The 20,649-nt window shown below is 38.4% G+C and overlaps 1 protein-coding gene across 5 annotated transcripts in view; it reads right to left on the bottom strand.

The window, feature by feature from the left end:
• Positions 1-20,649, bottom strand: part of Specc1l (sperm antigen with calponin homology and coiled-coil domains 1-like) — a 140,385-nt gene that overhangs the window by 29,707 nt on the left and 90,029 nt on the right. For all 5 annotated transcript variants that reach the window (XM_005396373.2, XM_005396375.2, XM_005396376.2 and 2 more), the window contains 3 exons: positions 17,332-17,415; positions 14,982-15,138; positions 10,920-11,022 (listed from right to left, as the gene is read on the bottom strand). In XM_005396373.2, the coding sequence (XP_005396430.1) occupies positions 10,920-11,022; positions 14,982-15,138; positions 17,332-17,415 (344 nt within the window). The remainder of the gene's footprint in view (positions 1-10,919; positions 11,023-14,981; positions 15,139-17,331; positions 17,416-20,649) is intronic.

Here is a 20,649-nt window from a genome sequence, read left to right as displayed (position 1 = left end):
AATATGTAAAACGATAACCATTGATAATTTCCTACCATTTTGTCTGTAATTTGCTAAGTCCCCCCTATTATTATGTTATCCTTCTTTTATTCTTTAAAAAAAAAAAAAAAAAAAAAAAAATAGGGCCTCAAGCATTCCAGGCAAGTGTCCTCTACTACTGGCTTTATCTCAGTCTTCTAACTTTGTTTTCCATGATTACCTTAGTTATATGATCCTGTGTATTTCCATATAATTAAAAAAATTAGCCTATCTATTCCCATTTAAAACAAAAGAAAATCCTGCTGGTATATTGTGATTATATTTATCTGTTCTTCTTATCAATGAATTTGGCACATAATGTCATAATGCCATTTTCTTAGGTCTTCTCTAATTTTCTCCCCATGAGCTGGGGTCTCACTATTTTACTGTGGCTGACCTCAAACTTCTAGGCTCAAGTGATAGTCATGCCTCAGCCTCACAAGTAGCTGGGATTCCAGGGGCATGTGCCATCGTGCCTGGCTTGTCATATATGTTCTTTCAAGAACTTTCAGAAAGAAACTGAACTACACATCAAACTATTATTTCACAGGGATTCTATGAAGAAAAATAACAGTAAACTATGGAATAAACTAACCTTGATTATGGTAAAATTATGAAGGCAGAAGGTGACTGAAGTCTGGGGAATTACTACACTGGGCCATCTCACATGCAGCTATGTCTAGGAAAGGAGAATTTCTCAGTTAGGGGCTAATCTAATGATCCCCAACTTCCTTCCAGCCCCTGCCCCCTGTACTGAGTATTACACTCAGGTCTTTTAAACTGAGGTATAGCCCCAAACCTTTTAAAGATTTTTTTATGTTGAGACAGTCTCTGTAGTCACTAAATGCCCCAGCTGGGGTTGAATTTGTCATTCTCCTGCCTTACCTTCCTAAGAGTGCTGGAATGACAGGCATGAGCCATCATGACTGATTCAGCACTGACATTCAAGAGTAAGGGTATTTTAAGCCGGATTGAATGGTACATGCCCATAATCTCTGCTACTTGAGAGGTTGAGGCAGAAAGCTCACAAGCTCAAGGTTAGTCACTATCGCCTTCCTAAACCTTTTCATTTGTCTTTCTGCCTTTGGCTAAGAATTTAAGTATACCACTGAGTAAACATAATGACAGCAGATAGTCTTGTCTCTTTCCTCATCTCTAGAAGAAATATTTCAATAAGCTTAATAAGTCCACTATAATTTTTTTTGTAGATACCTTTTATCAGATTACAAAAGTTGCCTCCTATTCCTAATTTGTTAGAAATTTGTTCTATGCTTTTTAAAAAAAATAATGAACAGGTGCTAAATCTTATTGATTGCCTTTTCTGTATCTATTAAAATTACATACTTTCCCCAATCATTTTGAGAACTCACACTAAAGGATTTTTTTTGTATCAGGAATCAAACTCAGGACCTTACATTTGTCAGGCGGGTGTGTTGTGCCACTGAGCTATATCCCTGGCCCTAAAGAATTTTTATTCATTTAAACTTTTTAAGACTGGTAGAAGACTTAGAATGTAATGTATATGAATTTATGACGCGCTGTGCCTGTCAAGTCATCTCACTAGGCAATGTCAGTTTTCTGACTTTATTTACCAAGACTTACTTTGGCTATTGTTGTTTTGATCCTTTTTTCACTAGGAAATGGCCATCTTTGTCTCTAACACTACTTTTTTCTGTGAAGTTTACTTAATTTCTCTCTGAAATTAGGAGAGCTTTCTTTTAGTCCTTCCGTTCTATGCATTTCATGACCGGGTTTGTAGTTTTTAATCTGAAAAATTTTTGCCTTTTAACTGGAATATTCAGCCTACTTACCTATAATGTGATTTTATTTTATTTATTTATTTTATTTATTTATTCATTTATTTATTTTTGGTCTTTTTGAGACAGGGTCTTGCTATGCAGTTCAGGTTGGCCTTAAGCTCACTCTGTAGCCCAGGCTTGTCTTGAATTTGCAACAATCCTCCTGCCTCAGCCTCCCGAGTGCTGGGATTACAGGTGTGTGCCACCACGCCTGGCTATGATGTGATTTTAATATGTCTGGATTTGAATATACATTCCCTTAGTTCTTTGTTCCCTCATCCTTCTTTTTGAATGTGTGTGATATGCTACTGGGTATCAAACCCACGGCCTCATGTTTGCCAACTACGTCCCCACCCCTTTTTTATTCTGAGAAAAGTTCTAAGTTGACCAGGCTAAAAAAAAAAAAAAGTTGACAGGCTGGCCTCAAATTTTCAATCCTTCTGCCTTAGCCTCATGAGTAGCTGAGATTATAAGCATGTATCACCATGCTCAGCCTTTTCTTTTGGTCAATTATTTACTGATATTCCATTTTCCTTTATTATTATTAGCCTTCTAGTCATTCATTCATTCATTCATTCATTCTTGCTTTAGTTTATTAGTAATTGGTACATTTAAATACTCTAGCAGCTAAATGAAAGAGTGAAAAGATGCACAACACTAATGTCTTTTATTTCACCCAAAACACTAAAAATATGACAATTTCAACAAGTAATCAGTATTTTTCTTAAATGAGCTATTTTATATTCTTTTCCCTCCATGCTAAGTTTTCCAAATGCAGTATGTATTTTACAATCACAGCACATCTCAATTTAGACAAGCCAATTTTTTTCCTCCCTGGTACAGGGGAATGATCCTACAGCCTCATAGAGGCTGTGCACATGCTCTATACTGAGCTGCACCCAACTCCCCAAGTTTTTTTTAAGTGCTCATATGTTGTCAATGGCTACTAAAACAGACAGCACAGTCCTAGAGATTTATAGTATGTAACCCTTAACTTATTGGAATCTACAATAAATTAATAATTTCATAACTCCCTGGACAATGCAAGAACCTCATTAACACCTTAGTTACATTTACTATCCCCAAACTTTGGAGGCTTTTGGGGAGGGGATGGGGATTGAACTTAAACCCTTTATACCTAGTTATATCCTCACTCCTTAAATTTGCTAAGATACCCAAGCTGGGCTCAAATTTGTGATCTTCCTGCTTTAGCCTCCCAGAATGCTGGGATTACAGGTGTGTGTCAACATGCCTTGCTTGTCTTTTATTTTAAACCTATCTTTACCCAAGGTATTTTTACTATATTGCAGTCAATACTCATTTATATTTACCCACATATTTATTCCTTCCTTTGTTCTTTATTCTTTCTCGAAATTTTATTTTCCTATGGAATTTTTTATTTTTCTGCTAGAAAAACTTCCTTTTTCTTTCAGAATGGACCTGTTAGTGACAAATCCTACTTTATTATTGACTGAGAACAGCTACCACCTTATCATGATTCCACTGGCACAAATCTTTTCTTCCCCAGCAATTTCAAGATTTTATCATTGTCTTAGATTTTTAGTACTTTTACTATGACACACTCATCCATCTCTGTTCTCTCCTTCTGGTACTCAACTACACATTTTAAACCTGTGTGTCTCTCACATATCCACTACACTCTCATGCATTTTCAATTTTTTCATTACTCAGGGCCTTATTACGAATATTTTTATTGATCAACTCTCTAGTTCATGCATCTTTTCTGTGTCTACTAAGATATTAAATACATGAGCTAACTGGAGCTATTGTATTTTTAGTTCCAAAATTGTCATTTAGCTGGACATGGTGTTACACACCTATAATTCCAGCACTTGGGAGGCTGAGGCGGGAGGACTGCTGTGAGTTCAAGGCTAGTATGAACTACTAGCAAGACCTTGTCTCAAAAAAAACAAAAAACAAAACAAAACAAAACCACAACCCAAAATTGCCATTTGATTCTACTATAGACTCCAATTCTCTAGTAATAGTCTGTCTCTCGTTTTAAAGGCCTACTTCCAATATCTGGATCACCTGAAGTTATTTTACTATTAGTCATTGTGTTGCTCAATTTTTGGCATTTGATCCTGTTTACTGACATACCTGGTATTTCTGATGAATCCTGAGACCCTATGTATCAAAGAATATAAGGGGCTAGATGATGTTACCTGTCTCCAGAATGGTTTCTAATTTTTTTTAGAAGGCAATCAGAGTATGAGCTGATCATACTTCATCCATGGAATGAAAGTTCTAAACCTGAATTTCAAACTCCAAACTTCCAGTAAACCGTTATTTGCAAGGCAATGTTATTTTAAGTTCTTAAGTGAAAGCTGAGAGTGCTTGCTAGCTTTGAAATCCAATTTTTAGTTCTCTGGTACTGTGAAAACGAAAGTTTTGAGTAAATTTTGACATCTTGGCAACAGCTTTCTACCAAGTTTCTCTTTCTGCCCCATATGTTTTACAATTTGAAAAATCTCTTGATGGTAAAAGGTAAATCAAACATAAACCTCACTATTCTGATGCTCTTTTCCCTTGAATACTAGACCCTTAAACCTCGGTGGCCTTAGTAGCCCTGAATTCAAATTTTAGTCTCACTACTCAGTGATTCTGAACTATTGCTTTCAGTTCAGCCTCTACCCCATTCCAGGAGCTTACAAATTCCCCAGGGGAATACCGGAGGCAAGCATGAGGCCCCTCAGTTCACCGTTTGTTCTTTATCTTTACAATTTGGGCTCTTGTCAAACTTATTCAGGGTGCCTTGGTTAGTACCCACTGCCTTTTCAGATATTTATTCTTTGTAATTGAAACAGATTTGAAGGATTGAACCCAGGGCCTTGCAACGCTAGTCAAGTGTTCTACCACTGATCCTCAGTTCTTTTAAAAACTGTTTGCTTGTTTGTTTGAGACAGGGTCTCGCTATGTAGTTCAGGCTGGCATCGAACTCACTATGTAGCCCAGGTTGCGCTTGAACTCACAGCAACTGTAGGGTCAGCCTCCCAAGCACTGGGATTATAGGGATGCGCAACCATGCCTGGCCCTATTTTATTTTGAGACAGGGTTATGCTAAATTGCACTGGCTTGCCTTAAACTCATGATTTTCCTGCCTCAGTTCTCAAGTAGTTGAGGTTAGAGGTCTTTGTCAACATACCTGACATCTTTTTTAATAGAGGGCTCAGCAGAGGTATGGTGTGATATTCTATCTTTGACATAAAAAAAAATACATACTGAGGATTAATTATTGATGTGTATTTTAAAACCTAGGCCATATGCTTCCTGAAAACACAAACTAGTTTTATTCATGTTTCAACAGCCTGCATAGTACTTGGTACAGAGTTTACGATGTAACTGACAAATTAACTTTGACATTTGTGTAGCATTTGACAAAATGCTAGAATACAAGTACACCACAGCACATAAGAACATGACTTCTAAACCACTCAAACCCATCACTTCTTCTAATTCTATTACTCTCCACTGAGAAATCTTTCCTTCTTTGGCTCATGTACTAATGGAGCACATCCCTCAATAAAACTGCACTGTCAATGTCTGTCTGAGATCAAATTACCTCAAGCAATACTAAAACCTTTTGTTTGCTTATTAAAACTATTTTGTACTAGATTAAGTGATTTCATTATCTTTTGGATTTAACTAATCCATTTCTAGGTCTGGCATTTTATCAGAAAACAATGAGATTTTTCATTCGAAATGAATCTCTCTCAAATTAACCTTTTAAGGCTTCTTGATTTTATTATTAGGTCTTTTTAGAACAAGAAAACAATGATATGACAGAAGCTCCTAACATCCACAGGGACTGAACCCAGGGCCTTTGCAATAAGCTATATCCCCAGTCCTTTTTCTATTTTGAGAGGGGGTCTTGCTAATTTCCCCAGGTTGAGCTTGAGCTCGTGACCCTCCTGGCTCACCTAACCTGAGTACTGAGATTACAGGCATACGCCACCACTCCAAGCTCTCTTACACACAAAATTTAAATGAATGAAACCTGTATTTTAAAACACAGATTATTTTCTCTACTACCTGGCTGGCTGTTCTTGTATAATCAATCTTATATTGTATCCCTAATTTAACAGCTAAAGAATTAAAAGTGGTTGCCTTAGGAAAGCAATTTCGAAGAGGTAAGGGAATAGGGCAGGGGAGTATCAGTTCTCACTATAATCTGTTGACAATTTATTGGTCTTAATTCCGTACTTAAAGCAAATTTTAAAACATAACTGTGTGCAAACCAGTATAGTAGTTATAAGAAAGAAAAAGAAAGGAAGACTCAGCGCTTACAACCACAGTTCTAAAGGTTGCTAATATAATGCCATGGACTCATGATGAATCTCTGGGCCAACATTTACCTACGTGGGGTTTCTGTCCCACATCTGTTAACCTGACAGTAATTTAGAACATCAAGGCCCTTTCAACACTAATACTCTAGTATTCTAAAACTTCAGTGATTAATAAATGGTAGTGCACAATTTAAAGGAGAAAAATTATCTGTCAGATAAAAGGCAAACTCACCAGGGCTTGTTTTGTAATGGATGGTTAATGAAATTACAGGGATCACACTAAGTTTAGGATGACTCTTAAAAGAGTTAGTGAAACAAGATAGGGGTATTAGGGAATCTATCTTCGTTGATTAGACAGCTTCTTCGACATAAAGCATGCATGATCCAAACATTAATGATACATTTGGGGCCTGTGGGAGCACTGTGTGCTAAGTGTCACGTAACAGTCCCTGCTTGACTTACCCAGTCGAATGTCACAACCTGCCTTTTCCTGCAGACTGTGCACAGGAAGAGACCAAAGGCCTGAACCCAAACTTACTGACAGTAAAGAATAGGTATGCACACCCACACAGCTAAATAGGAAAAAGGATCTGGCACTTATCATATGGCTTTTGAGAGCTCTTATAAGAGCTCTAGCAAATCTTTCAGCTTAAAAATGTTATGCATTTCAGACTGATTTTAACTTAAAAGATCTTCAAATTTTAAAACCCAATACATCTACTTTTAAAGGATAAGAGCAGATATTTGTTTCACAGAAAACAAAAGTGAACCCCCTCTCAAAAAAGCCATACAGATACACTGTAAGTACAAATGGGGGCAACTGGGCTTGTAGGAAAGACTGTCTAGTATACAAAAAAGGTTTTCTTTTTTGTACAATTAACCATTCTGTTTGCATCCTATTTCTTCTTGCACTATAAGCACCAAGTAAATGAAAGAACTTGAAAAATTACTAATTGAAATAACTTGATTTATGTATATTTTTCAACATAACACAATGTAAATATCCTAAGATCATAGAATCAGAGAATTTAAATTGGATGGACTCAAGGATATTAAATCATTGATTTAATGCTTAAATTATCTCCCTTTAATCAACTTGAGTCATGGCAACATTCCATGGGAACTTTGGGGCAGTACTTTAAAAATTATGCATAAAACAGATGTGGTGGCTTACATCTGTAATTGTAGCTACTAGAGAGGCTGGAGCAGGAAGATTAAGAGTTTGGGGCCAGCCTGAGCAATTTAAATTTAGCAAGGTCCTGTCTCCAAATAAAAAAATAAGAGCTAGGGCTGCAGATCTGTAAGAGTGTCCTGGGATTAATCCCCCAATATTACAAATATCACCCAGTCAGCACAATAAAAATTATTAACTTTAAGTAGAATTCTATGAAAATTTAAAGCTTACAAGAAGACACCTAATAAGAAAAAAGCAATCTATTAAAGATAGTACCTGATAGGGAGGCTGGGGATGTGGCTCAGTGGTACAGCTCTTGCCTTGCATGCACAAGGCCCTTGGTTCGAGCCCCAGCACCACATACATAAAAAACAAAAGCAAAAACAAAAACGAAAACAAAACGCAATAATAATATTTTTTAAAAAAGACAGTACCTGATAAAAAAAACTATGCCTGTCCTAGTTACTACTCCACTTTACCAAGGAAAACAAAAGGCTAAGTAATTTGCCCAACCCTACATAACACTGAACTTCAAGGTCTTTTTTCTCCCCATTTCTGAGGCACTGAACCCAGAGGTATTCTACCACTGAGCTACATTCTCTGCTTTATTTTTGGTACTGGGGATTGAACACAACACCTTTCCATTGAGCTACAAGCTCAGCTGTATTTTTAAAATAACCTTTAGAATTTTGAGACAGCCTCTTACAAAGTTCCTAAATTGCCTAAATTACAGGCATGGTGACACATGCCTGTAATCCCAGCATTTGGGAGGCTGAGGCAGAAGGACTGCTACAAGTTCAAGGCCATCCTAGGCTACATAGTAAGTTTGAGGCCAGCCTGAACTGTATAGCGAGGCCAGTCTCAAACAAAAAAACAAACGAACTGCCCAGGATGGCTTCAAACTTGCCATTCTCTTCCACCTTCCAGACTGCTGAAATTATAAGCAGGGACCTTGACATACCTGGGAATAGTTCAGGCCCTTTTTGTGAGATCAGGTCTCGCTATATATAATTCAGGCTGGCCTCAAACTCAAGGCAATCCTCTTGGCTTGGCTACCCATGTGCTAGGGTTATGGGTGTACAATATCACACCTGGCGCCTTTTTTGTTGTTGTTTTTTGAGACAGGGTTGTGCCACATAGTTCAGGCTAGTCTTGAACTGCTGGTGATCCTCCTGAGTGCTGAAATTACAGGCATGTGCCACCATGCCTAATTTTTTTTTTTTTTGGAGATAGGGTTGGCCTCAAACTCACAATGATGCCTCCTACGTGCTAGGATTACAGGTGTGCATCACCACACCTGGCCTCCTCTTTTATTCTTCATTTTAGTAATTTTATAGTCTGCTTTCATTTTTGGTTAATCTAAATGAAATTTGTCATTTGGTTGATCTTTTAAAAGAATCAACTTTTTCCATTTTTCTTTTTTCTTTTTTTATTTTATTTATTTTTGTTCTCATCTTTACTATTTCCTTCCTTCTGCTTGCTTTGGGTTTAGTTTGTTTTACTTCCCCTACTTTTCTAAGGCAGAAACTTAGTTACTATTTTGAATTTTTCTATTCTTTTTTTCTTGGTCTTTTTGAGACAGGGTCTCACTATGCAGTTCAGGCTGGCCTTGAGCTCACTTTGTAGCCCAGGCTGGTCTCAAACTCACAACAATCCTCCTGCCTCAGCCTCCCGAGTGCTGGGATTTAGGCATGCACCACCATGCCCAGCTGAATTTTTCTTATTAAAAGTTACAGTTATAAATTTTCCTCTGAGAACTGCTTTCAGTACCTGCCAAAATTTTACTACCATACATTTTGGTATGCTGTGTTTTCATTTTTGCTTTCCTCAAAGTATTTCCCTAGTTATTTGACTCATTTGCTACCTATTCTTTGACTCACTTGTTATGTAGCAGTAAATGGTTGAATTTCCACATACCTGTGAATCTTCCAAGTTTCCTCCTGTTATTACTAATTTCCTTTCATTGTGATAAGAAAAGATTTCAGTCTTTTAAAATTTATGTTAGTTTTATGACTTAACACATACCTGTCCTAACATGTTTATATGTACCTGAAAACAAAGTATATTCTGCTGCCATTATTGGATAAAGCATCTGATAAATCTTTTGGGTCCAGCTGGTATATAGTAGCTCTTATGGCTTCCGTCTAGATGTCCCCGTAAAGCTTCATGTAGTCATAGGTGGGTCTTTTTCAAAAGTGGCTGAATTCAGAGTATATGACTGATTCACAGTGCAATGCTAGGATTAAAGGTGCGTGATTACTAAATCAGTCCACTGATTGCTTTGGCATTATCCTAATCCTGGTAGCCTGGGGTTGTCTTGCCCCTTGTTGCTTTGCTACCTTCTGCCCAACATGAGCTGTTTCTCCTCTGCAATGCCTGTCTGCCATGCCGCCCTACCTTGGAGTCATTTGATTATGTACTGCAACCTCCACAGAGTGTGAGCTAGATAAACCTTTCCTCCTTTAACTTTGGGTGTCGGATATTTTATCTCAGCAAGGAGAAAAGTAACTAAGACAGAAATATTTCCTCTTTTAATTTTGGGGGTCACACTGCAGAATGTGTCAGAATTTTCTTTATTTTAAGGAAGGGTGACTGTGTGTGTCTATGTATGTGCACGTGTGCGCATGTGCCCATAAAGTGAGTGTATGAGAAATATTCCAGTATATGAATATACTAAATTTTGTCCATCCATTTATTTGTTGCTTCATGGGTTACTTTTGGTTATTGTGAATTATGTACTACAAACAGGGGTGTACTTAAAATTATCTCTTTAAGCCCTTGTTTTCAAATCTTTTTAGGTGTATACTCAGAGATGGAACTGCCAGATCACATGGTAATTCTGTGTTTACTTTTCTAGGAATTTTCATACTTCTTACTCAGCTCTTCTACTACTTCACTGCCTCTTGTGGACAGTTATCTGCATATGTTACAGTTAGTTCCTTTTTGCCATTTTGTTGAATGAAGGCTATTGTGATGGGACCAAGAACAGAGAATTCTAATTACTTTCTTGTATTGAACTGTTTCATATTTATACCAAAGTATGACGACAACCAGCTGCAAGCTGTGAAAAGTGTCTGCAACTAAAATCCTATGTGAGGATACTAGGAATCTAAATGTATGTTTTAGCATTCTAATGGACACATTTTAGAAGTTTTTATTTTGTGTGGAATTAGAGCTCCAAAGTAGTATGTAACATCATTTAAAATAAAACCTGAATAAAAAATCGAAAGAGACAGACAGGAGAGGAAATGGTAGGAAATTACATAGTCCAGATGTGAAATGACAAGTGGACAAAACACAATGAGAATTTTAAAGTTATCAAAAACAACTAAAATGTGAATGTATATATAATTAAGCTATTAATTTTAAGTGAAATACATGTATTTTTCACCCTCAGCGCAAATGATATCTCAATAAAAGCATTCAATCTTGACCTAAAGTGCTGTAAGAGTTGAATAAAAATATATTCGAAAGACTGGCTACCCTGCAAAGGTTGACTTTGAGAATGTCCCTGAAATTTGGTATAAGAGTCATTTTGAATACAAGATATGATGTGAGTTAAGATACTTCAGCACTTGGTTTATCAACTGCTTGCTGAGAACACAAGATCCATATGATTACCTGATAGCCTTCTGTTTTTTTCTGGCACCACTTCAACAAGGCATTCCTCTTTGATCCTCCATATTCTCTTGCCAGTGCTGAGAGAGGGTCTTTCCTTTCTTCTCTGATAAGTGAAAACAAGCCCAAAGGTAAAATATTTTGTATTTGAGCACCAAAATTAGAGTATAGCATTAGTTTACATTTTTTGAACAGGATAAATGCCATTTAATGCCAACACATATCTTCTCCTTCATTTGATTTTTCTCTATTGTTAGTTTATGGCCCCACAGACCTGCAGCTGTGAGGGGCTTCCGAGATCTGAAGGGAGAGACTCTACTCACTACACATATGGAAAGAGGAAATACTTTTTATCAAGTACATTAACAATTAAGAGTATGCATTCCAGGGTGCTAGAGTGTGGGAGCCACATGAAATCATCCTGGCTGCCTTTCCTTTAGTGTTTTACCCTTCTATTATCTTTATACTTTGGTTTATTTTACTTTTTATTTCCTTAATCATCACATAAATTTTTGGATTGCTTACTATAAACACAAAGGGCAAGATTACATAAGGTGGAGTATTCTAAGATATAACTCCTGTCTTCATGGGGCTCACAACTGGGGGAAGCAGATTAAAACAGACCAAAGATGGCAATAAACATTAAAAACATTTATCACTTCCATAAAACATTTCAAGTGTGCTAACTGTTCATGTGCATAGAATTTTGTTTTTGAGACAAGGTCTTGCTATATTGCTTGCATTGGTCCTAAACTCCTGGGCTCAAGTGATTCTCCTGCCTAAGTCTCTCAAGTGCTGGGGATACAAGGGCATGGCACAGTACCTGGCAAGTTGTACACTCTTCATTGTCTGTAGGGAGTTAAGAGTTTTATCTTACTAGGAAATGGAAATTTTCCGTAGACTCACTCACTCATATCCAGTATCATATTATGTGGAGCAGCATTATGCCAGTGAGTGTGTAAGTGCTGGACAATCAATGGTGAACACAGGATCCCTGCCCCTCAAGGAACCTCAGAATTTACTACACAATGGACATACTACTGAAGTTTGGGTAAAAAAAATTCAACAGCTGGGCTGTGCAGTGTTAAGACTGCTTGCCCAGCATGTAGAAGGCCCTAGGTTTGATCCCCAGCACCACCAATAACTGAATGTAATTCATCTCAAAAATTCTACGTAATGTATTTTATAGTATGATTAATTGCCTTATAGGCAGAATAAATATCTTGCCCCAGAATAGACCATGAAATAAAGAAGATTCTGCAATCACCCCTGGTGATAAGGCAGAGGGGACACGTAATTCTACTCATTCTACATCAAATCCTTCCTTTCAGCAGCTACTCTGGAAGCAGAACACTAAGGAATACCTGGAGAAAGACAATGCTTTGTAAAACATTCCTTGACAAGTAGCATGCTCTTTAAAAATTGGTCTATTTTTCAGTGTGTATAAAGCAAAGCAAAAACTCAAGCCACATATTCCACGAACTCAGCATACTAATAAATATTCCAGAGGTAATAATGTTAGTATTTCTCAACATAATCTGTCAGGAATTCATCTTTCAAAGTCTGCTATGAAATAAAGGGGATGCATGTAGAATGGAAGCTCTTTTGATGGAGCAGTGCACTGGAATAGTACCAGTTTTTATTTTAGAACCAAAACCAAAATACCAAACTTTTTTTCAACATGCAGTGAGATTGCTACCTTGAAGAAATATACTTTTGTGTTTGCATGTCAGCACATCAGATTTCTAATGTGTAAGAGGCTCAAAGAAGTTTATTATATCACTGTAAAGAGAAAAAGAATAAAGACATGAAAATGAACATAAAGGGCAAACAAACAAAAAAAAAACCAAAGCATCAGACAAAAAAAAAAAAACAGAAAAACTGTCATGCTAAATATTAAAAATAAGTATCACAATAAATTGAAAGGTTTACTCTGGCACATAGAGGGTCTGTTTTGCTACAGAAATAGCTTAAAAAGCATCAGGATAAACAATGAAAAGCTGCAGAAAAGAGTCCTCTGGATCTAGCGAGTGACTTCTTACCTCTTCTTCATTCTAAAATGAGGAAACTAAGGCGAGGAGATGCCGTGTTGAAGATCACAGCTCCCAAATTGGGGGAAAAAGAGGAGTAGGTGCTGTGTCTCCCAGCCAGTGCCATCTGCACAGGCATAACGTGGGGAGACTTTCACCTAGGACACAAAGAGGAGCACTGACAGGCCCTCCCCTGCACAGTCACAGTGGCCTAGGCTCCCTCAGCCTTATACTGACAATTTGGTCACAAGATGCAGTACCTATGGGACCACTAGTCTCGGAGGTTGGGCCCCTTGAGGTGGCACTTTAAAAGTAACTTCATAATTTAAATTTGAGAGCTAAGTACTTCTTTGTCATCAAACCTAGAAATTAATATACAACTAAATTTCTGAAACCCTTTACTATCCCTCTTTCCATTCTGACTACTTACAACATCCTCATCCCTAAAAACAATGTGCTAAATTTCTGACATTTATCAATTTCTTCTAAGTTCTTAATACTTCTTAGTCTAAAGTGGTGTCTGACATAACTTCGAATAAAACATAAACATATTTTCATGGGCTGCTTATCAATTATTAATGTAGCATCATGCTCTCTAACCTCCAGCCTAAATACCTAGAAACACCTTTGATATCTCCTCACAGTTTTAGGATTCCTGTGATTTAAAAAGAAAATCTGTTGTTGAGATTACCTTTTCTTTTGAAATATCTCTTGGACCCAGCCCTCTCTTTAGCTCTTTTCTGCTGTTATCACCCTGGTTCAGATCTGATGACTCTGTTCCAGACTCTTATAATAACCTTTTTGCTGGTTTCCCTAACTTTTGTCCAGAATTAGAAAAGTACTTGAATCATTTTCTCACATAAATACATGTACTCTACTTTTTGCTTCCACCTCACTGAAGTGACTCAATTTGACTTTAAAGACATTCTATCATCTAGCCATACCTTGTTAGTCAATCTTTTTTTTTAATACTGGGGACTGAAGCTTGGGCATTACACTGATCTATATAACCATTCCTTTTTCTTTTTTTCTTTTCTTTTTTTTTTACACAGGGTTTTGCAGTGTGGCTCAGGTTGCCCTCAAACTCACAGGGATCCGCCTGGCTCAGCTTCCTGAGTGCTGGATTAAAGCCGTGTGCCACCATGCCTACCTAGCGCTATCTGTCTGACTATCTATCTATCTATCTATCTACCTGTCTACCTTTCTTTCTTTCTTTCTTTCTTTCTTTCTTTCTTTCTTTCTTTCTTTCTTTCAACTTTGAGACAGAGTCTCAGTTGTAAAGTTGCTCAGGCTTGGCTTGAACTTGTAACGTTTCTGCCTCAGTCATGGCATGTGCCATTATGTTCACCTTAGCTATTTAATCTTGTCTTATACTGCCTCCTAATATGATAGCTACAACCTCCTCTGGTCCTTGAATCTACCCTTTACCTACTACATGCCTGACTCCTCACTTATTCACCCCTTTTGTATACTTGCTCCAGTTACTCACCTCTCTTGTACTGCCCTGCCCCATTTACAACCCTCAAGGTCCTGCTGCAATTTCACCTTTATAGGAAACTCTAACACTACTCATAGCCCTCAAGATTCATATTTCACAATGCACACTGAGTATCTCTTATTTTAAATGCTTTGGATTAAATGTGTTTCAGATTACCAAGATTTTAGGATTTTAGAATATTTGCATAGGCTTTACTGGTTGAGCATCTCTAACCCCAAAGCCTGAAATCCAAAACTTTTGGAAGATGATATCTGTACTCCAAAAGTTCTGCAATTCTGATTTTCAGGTAGGGATGCTCAACCTGTACTTTCGTATTCAACCATTCTCTAGTGAAAAACTCAAGTGCTTAAGGAAATGAACTGTCTCTCTTGTTTTGTTCAGTATCTTCTATACCCAATTCTATACAGAGAAGAGAGGAGTCAACACTTACTAATACCAAAAGAAAGAGAAGATATAGTTTTATTTACAAGCTCATTATTTACTCTTAAAAGCCTGGGAAGGCAGGCAGGCAATGCACCAACATTAACTGTTCACTACCTTATCCGGCTTCGAGTGGTTGGGGTCACAGATGCTGTGGGAGAGGAGGACAGGGACAGCTGTGGAGATGTGGTTCCCATAGCCATAAGAGAGGCTGGCGATGCTCCCTCAGATGCAGAGATGTCCCGTTTCATTTCTTCACTACTTCGTCGAGTTACTGATTGCAAGAATAGTCATTAGGCATTTTATAACAAAAAACATTTTAGTCTCAATTCTTAAGATATTTTCTTCTCAAGATTCTAAAGAGAAAAAATGTTAACTTACAGGAGGAGAAGCTAACACTTTCTTTAAATTAGTGATGACGAAAAGCTCTTAATTTTTCATGAAAAATATCTATGAAAAAATATATATCTAGTTGTAATATGCACTGAACCCCACCTTCCCTGTGGGGCTATCTTCCCCATCACTGTACCACTCACAGTATCTACCAAACATACAGTGAGTAATGTATAAATGTCTACTTAGTTACAACTAGAAACCAGAGCAATACTGGGAACTGTTCATTTCTACCCAGCACCTACAATTAAAATAAATACATCCCTTCAGAACTCAGCCAAACACACAGTTAAAGAGAACAGAAAGGAAAGAAGCTGCATTATAGGGTTACACACAATTCTGAGGGCACATTTTAAAAGACAAATCAATGAGACAAAACAGAAAGGTATAACGATAACTACTGGGAAACAGCCACCATCTTTTAGGAAAGTCCTACTTTGAAAGTCTGATAAACTAAGACATTATACCCTTGTTAGAATTTCAGATCCCTGACAACTGTGAAGTGGAAGCAGCCACTCTGGCCTCTGATAATAGCAGTAACAAAGGCAGCTCTCACCAAGGCTGTATTGGCTATCACACTGCCAGGTGCTGACGACCTGGGCTAAGCAGAGTTGAGAAGTGAGATACCAGATAAAGTCCCCAACTTCAGGCAATCCTTTGTCACCTCAGAAGAGGATGGACCAACAGCAGCCATTAACTGTACCATTACAACTGGTTTTAATGCAACTAATGTTACACAGCAGTAATTTTTCCTCTCTGATTTGTAAACAGTTCCCATTTTATTGTCCAACACTCTGTTAATGATTTCAGCATAACAGTAGCATGTAACTCTGCATTAGTAAAATGATGCCCTTTAAGGTCCAAAGGGGACAGATGCTTTCTCCTATTATATAAACTTAGAACCAAGTTCTGGTATATTTCTGGCATAATTTTCTAATTATTCTTTTTTAATTTTGGTTATTTTTATGCCTTAAGCCAGTAGCTTCTTTTCAGTGGTATGCTAGGAAAATGAATGAAAAAAACCTCTCAAAATTGTCTATGAAATAGAGAACAGACTGAGAAAGAATCTGACGAACTCTGTTATACAGAAAGCACACAGAAAAAGGTGGAGGGGTGGTAATTTTATTTGATCACAGAACTTCTCACTATTTTAAGGACTTGTGGTGGTATATAAAAAACTGTACTAAAGTTCTGACCCACAGAAAATACAACATAAATGTACATCCTATTATGTTGGAAAGCAAAGCAAGCAAGCTGTACTTAGTTCACTCCATGTATAAGCATGACATTAACTGAGCACACTGAGTTACAGATTTCTCCTTTTGTAGTCATCCACTTTACAGGTGACCTATTAAGTGTAAGTAAAGGCCACAAAAGAAAATAATATAAACGATAAGTTGAAGAGTTAACTCCAGAAGACAAAGAAAGCTCATCAAATTCATCATTACAGATGTCTTCATGATACTGGGAAGTTTAGCTTCCCTAAATAATTTTGATGTGCTTTCAAACCACACTTCAAAATCAGTTCTGAGACATCTTAGGATAAATATTCTTTCCCAGTTCTACCAACTTTACATGAACCTATGTTTTCAACATGTCAGCTGATACACTGTAAGCACTTAAAAAACTTCTGGAGAAAACTTTTAAAAGAAAATTTCAGCCAGGTTCGGTAGCACATGCCTGTAATCTCAGATATTCAGGAGGCTGGGGTAGAAGGATTACAAAGTCAAGACTAGCATGGGCAATTTAGGGAGACTCTGTCTCAGATATAGAAAAAGAGCAAGGTGTAGTGGCGCACACCTGTAATCCCAACGTTCAGAAAGCTGAGGCAGGGAGATCACTGAGTTTGAGGCTGGTCTGAATTACACACCAAGACTCTGTCTCAAAAATAAAAAATACCTAAAGAACAAGGAATATAGCTCAGTGGCAGAATACTTGCTTAGCATGTGAGTGGTGCTACATTCAATCTCCAGTAGAAAGAAAGACAGAAAAAAGAAAAAGAGTAAGAGAGAGAAGGAGGGAGGGTGGGCAAGAGGGGATACGAAGGAAGAAAAATATCCGAAAAAGTCTTTACCTGAGATGGTCTTGGCACTTTCCATAGCAGGTACTCTTGGTAGAGAAGCAGGTCGGCTAGTTGACGATGTTCTTAACAGATGCTCTACATAGTATGGAAAAAGTCACAATAAAGAAATCTGACGCTAAATATTGAGTAGTAAAGGTTCAAGGAAGGAGCGTCATCTTCTCAAAACTGTAATTCACCCTTCCTTCCCCAGGGCACATCAACAATTCTCTGTGACAACTCTCACAGATAAGAAACATAGTAAAACATTTCAACATTTTATCTCTAGGGATGCAACACTCTACACAGATGAATACTTTTAAGTTATTGACTACCACGTACCTCTTCATTGCAAATCCAACAAAATTTCAGAGACTTCCTATTGCATCTAGGTGTAAGGAACAAACTAAATAAACTCAGCCCTATGTGCCTATGGTTAGTGGGGACACCATATATATACATGCAAACATAAACAAATCCAAATGGAATAATCAGAATGCAGAATGATAGCACGCTATCAAACAGCAAAGGGAGGAGCCATTTTTATTTCAGGCACCAGGGAAGTCTTCAAAAATATAACAGCATTAAGCTACGCCTCACTAGGAGAGAAGGTTGGATAACTGTGCTTCAGCTAGACAATAATCAGAGTAAAGGTACAAGTTAGAGGGGAAAAAAATAGCAAAAGCCTAGTATGGCTGGGCACAACCATACTAGCACTATAACACTAGCACTCTGGGAGGCTGAGGCAGGAGGATCACAATTTCAAGCCCAGTCTGGGCAATTCAGTAAGATTCTGTCTCAAAATAAAAAATAAAAAGGTCTGGGGATGCAGCTCAGCACAAAGGTCCTGAGTTCAATCATTAGTACCACAAAACAAAAACAAAAACAAAAAAAGCTAGTATAGCTAAAACACAAGTACATACAAAACTGGGTAGCAAGAAAAGAGTCTTTAGAGGGAGAATAAGGCTGACTGAGAGAGTCTTCATTACCTGGCACATGGACTCTAGTCTTGAGTACAACAACAAAGCATCACTTTTTAGAATTCAGGAGAGGAGAATTCGGGACATAAGCAGACATCACCTCTGCCATCTATATTTACAGCACACCTTGTTCTAACCTTCCTGGTTCTCCAAATATAAGCTGTCTGAGGGCTTCTTTCTTTCCTTGCTCACTGGCATGGTCTATCCCCTGCTGACTTTTCCTGCATACATCTTATTTGGGCTACACAGGCCTGACAGGCTGTCTACAGGCCAGGATACACAGAGGCAGGCACAAGGACAGACTATATGTGTTCCACTTAGTGAAGGTTCAGTGTGCTGGATATACATGACTAGAGTGAGGGAAAACACTTTTTCATTTAATAAAGACTATTAGCCTTGCTGTCCAAGAATGCTCTCACTTTTTTTTCCCCCTTCTTTTCTGGTACTATGGATTGAACCTAGAACCTCTGCACTGAACTATATGACCAGCTCTTTTTCTCCATTCTTGGTTTTTTTTCTTTGAGACAGGGTCTCACTAAACCAGTAAATTGCCCACACTGGGTTGAATTTGCAATCCTCCTGCCTCGGGCTTCCAGGGTGCTGGGATAATAGGTGTATACTACCATATGCAGCTCACTTCTTTTTGTGATTTAACAATTTAACAGGGATGCACCTCAGTGGTAGAGCACATGCTAAGCATGCAAGAGGCTCTGGGTTCAATGCAGGGGCTATAAGTGAATAAATGAACAATTTAAACGATACCCTTCTAAAAATATAATGATGTCAAAAGTGACAGCATATGACCTTTCTCTTTAACCCTAGCATATTTTCATGCCAAATTACATTTTCAAAGATCTGAGCAAACTTTGGTTATATTCACTCTTTGCTACTTAAGTCTAGTGTGCAAAGGATGTGCTTTGTGAATGAAGATAGGACAAGTACAATTTAGTGTCACTACAATGTTCTTATCTTGAATAAACATCACATTTGTGCAAAGAGCTTATGAGCAAGCATCAGAGTCCTGAACCCTGTCAGCAATTGGCATTTATCCTTACAGGAAGAACGTACTATGCACAAAGGTTGACAGACAAAACAAAGTTAGTAGAACCCAAAAATAATAGGGAGAAGAAAACAACACTTTAAATTTAATCAAAATGTCCGTTTTTAAGGACGGGGAGAGGGCAAGGAAGGAAGGGAAAAGAAAAAAATGGAAACAAAGCTTTTGTAAATAGGGAAGGGAAGAGAGGTTGATGGGAGAGTGGGAGAATGGGGAAGAAAGAATCAAGAATATCATGTACAGGTACAAATTCTCTATGATGAATGTGACCAATAAAATTAATTAACCAGAAACAAACCCAAACAATCCATTCTACAATTATGAAACCAGAAGATCATGTCCCTAAAATTCTTAAGTAGTGGGGAAGTAGGTTAGGGGAAGGGAGAAGAAAAAAAATCTTAAGCCTCCCAAAGAATACCACAGAAAATTAAGAAAGTGAAAACCAAGGTTAAAAAGATAAATTAAGGAGTGCGCGAGTGCTCCAGGAGCTGCAGGTCCCGTGGTTCGAGTCCGTGCTTTACTCACACTGCCACGGTTCCCAGCTGAAACTTGTGGAGAGAGCCAGGTATTTCCCATCTACTTTCTGAAGGCAGAGTGTGCAACCTAGGACCCCGCCACCATTACAGACTGATTCTCTGCCCTCCCTGCACCCGCAGCAGAGAGGAGGTCCTCACTCAGAAGCCCCAGGGACTTCTCTGGCGGGGGCAGGGTGCAGCCCCTCCTTCCACGCACCCTACGCCAAGTGAGTGAGTGCTCCAAGAGCTGCTGTTCCTGCAGTTCAAGTTTGTGCTTTACTTTCACCGGGACCCCCTAGGGGGTCGAAGGCACGGGCAGTCTGTGATTGCTACCCGCCCAGCCTGCATCTGGTTCCAGTATGTGTCCTGAACTGACTGGAGACACAGAATCAGGTGGTTCACAAACTGTCGACCCTGCAGTTTGTGTCTGGGTTTTGCCTACCTGAACTGCCTGGGGACATAGGTCCACTGGACTGGGATTGTCACACCAGTGCAACCCGAGTCTGGGCCGTGCACGTGCCCTGAAATGCAAGGGGATGCTGGATCAGACGGTCGGCCATCGGGTGACACCAATGCCTGTGTCTGAGACTGGGGATAACCAGATACAAAGCAACAACTGCCGGAAAACCCAAGACTAAGTAGCGCTTCTCAGAGGTTACTCAGTGGCAAACCTGACCAACAGGAAAACTAGGGACACTAGTGGCCTTTGCTGTGCAGCTACTGAAGAAGGAAACTGAGCTTTCTGCATCTGGTAGCAAACATGACAAAATGAAGGACTAAA

This window comes from Chinchilla lanigera, unplaced genomic scaffold (assembly GCF_000276665.1).
Source record: "Chinchilla lanigera isolate Chin_1 unplaced genomic scaffold, ChiLan1.0 scaffold00054, whole genome shotgun sequence".
NCBI classification, from domain to species: Eukaryota; Metazoa; Chordata; class Mammalia; order Rodentia; family Chinchillidae; genus Chinchilla; species Chinchilla lanigera.
Note: the sequence above shows the minus strand (reverse complement) of the source record. Positions and strands in the feature narration are given on the sequence as shown.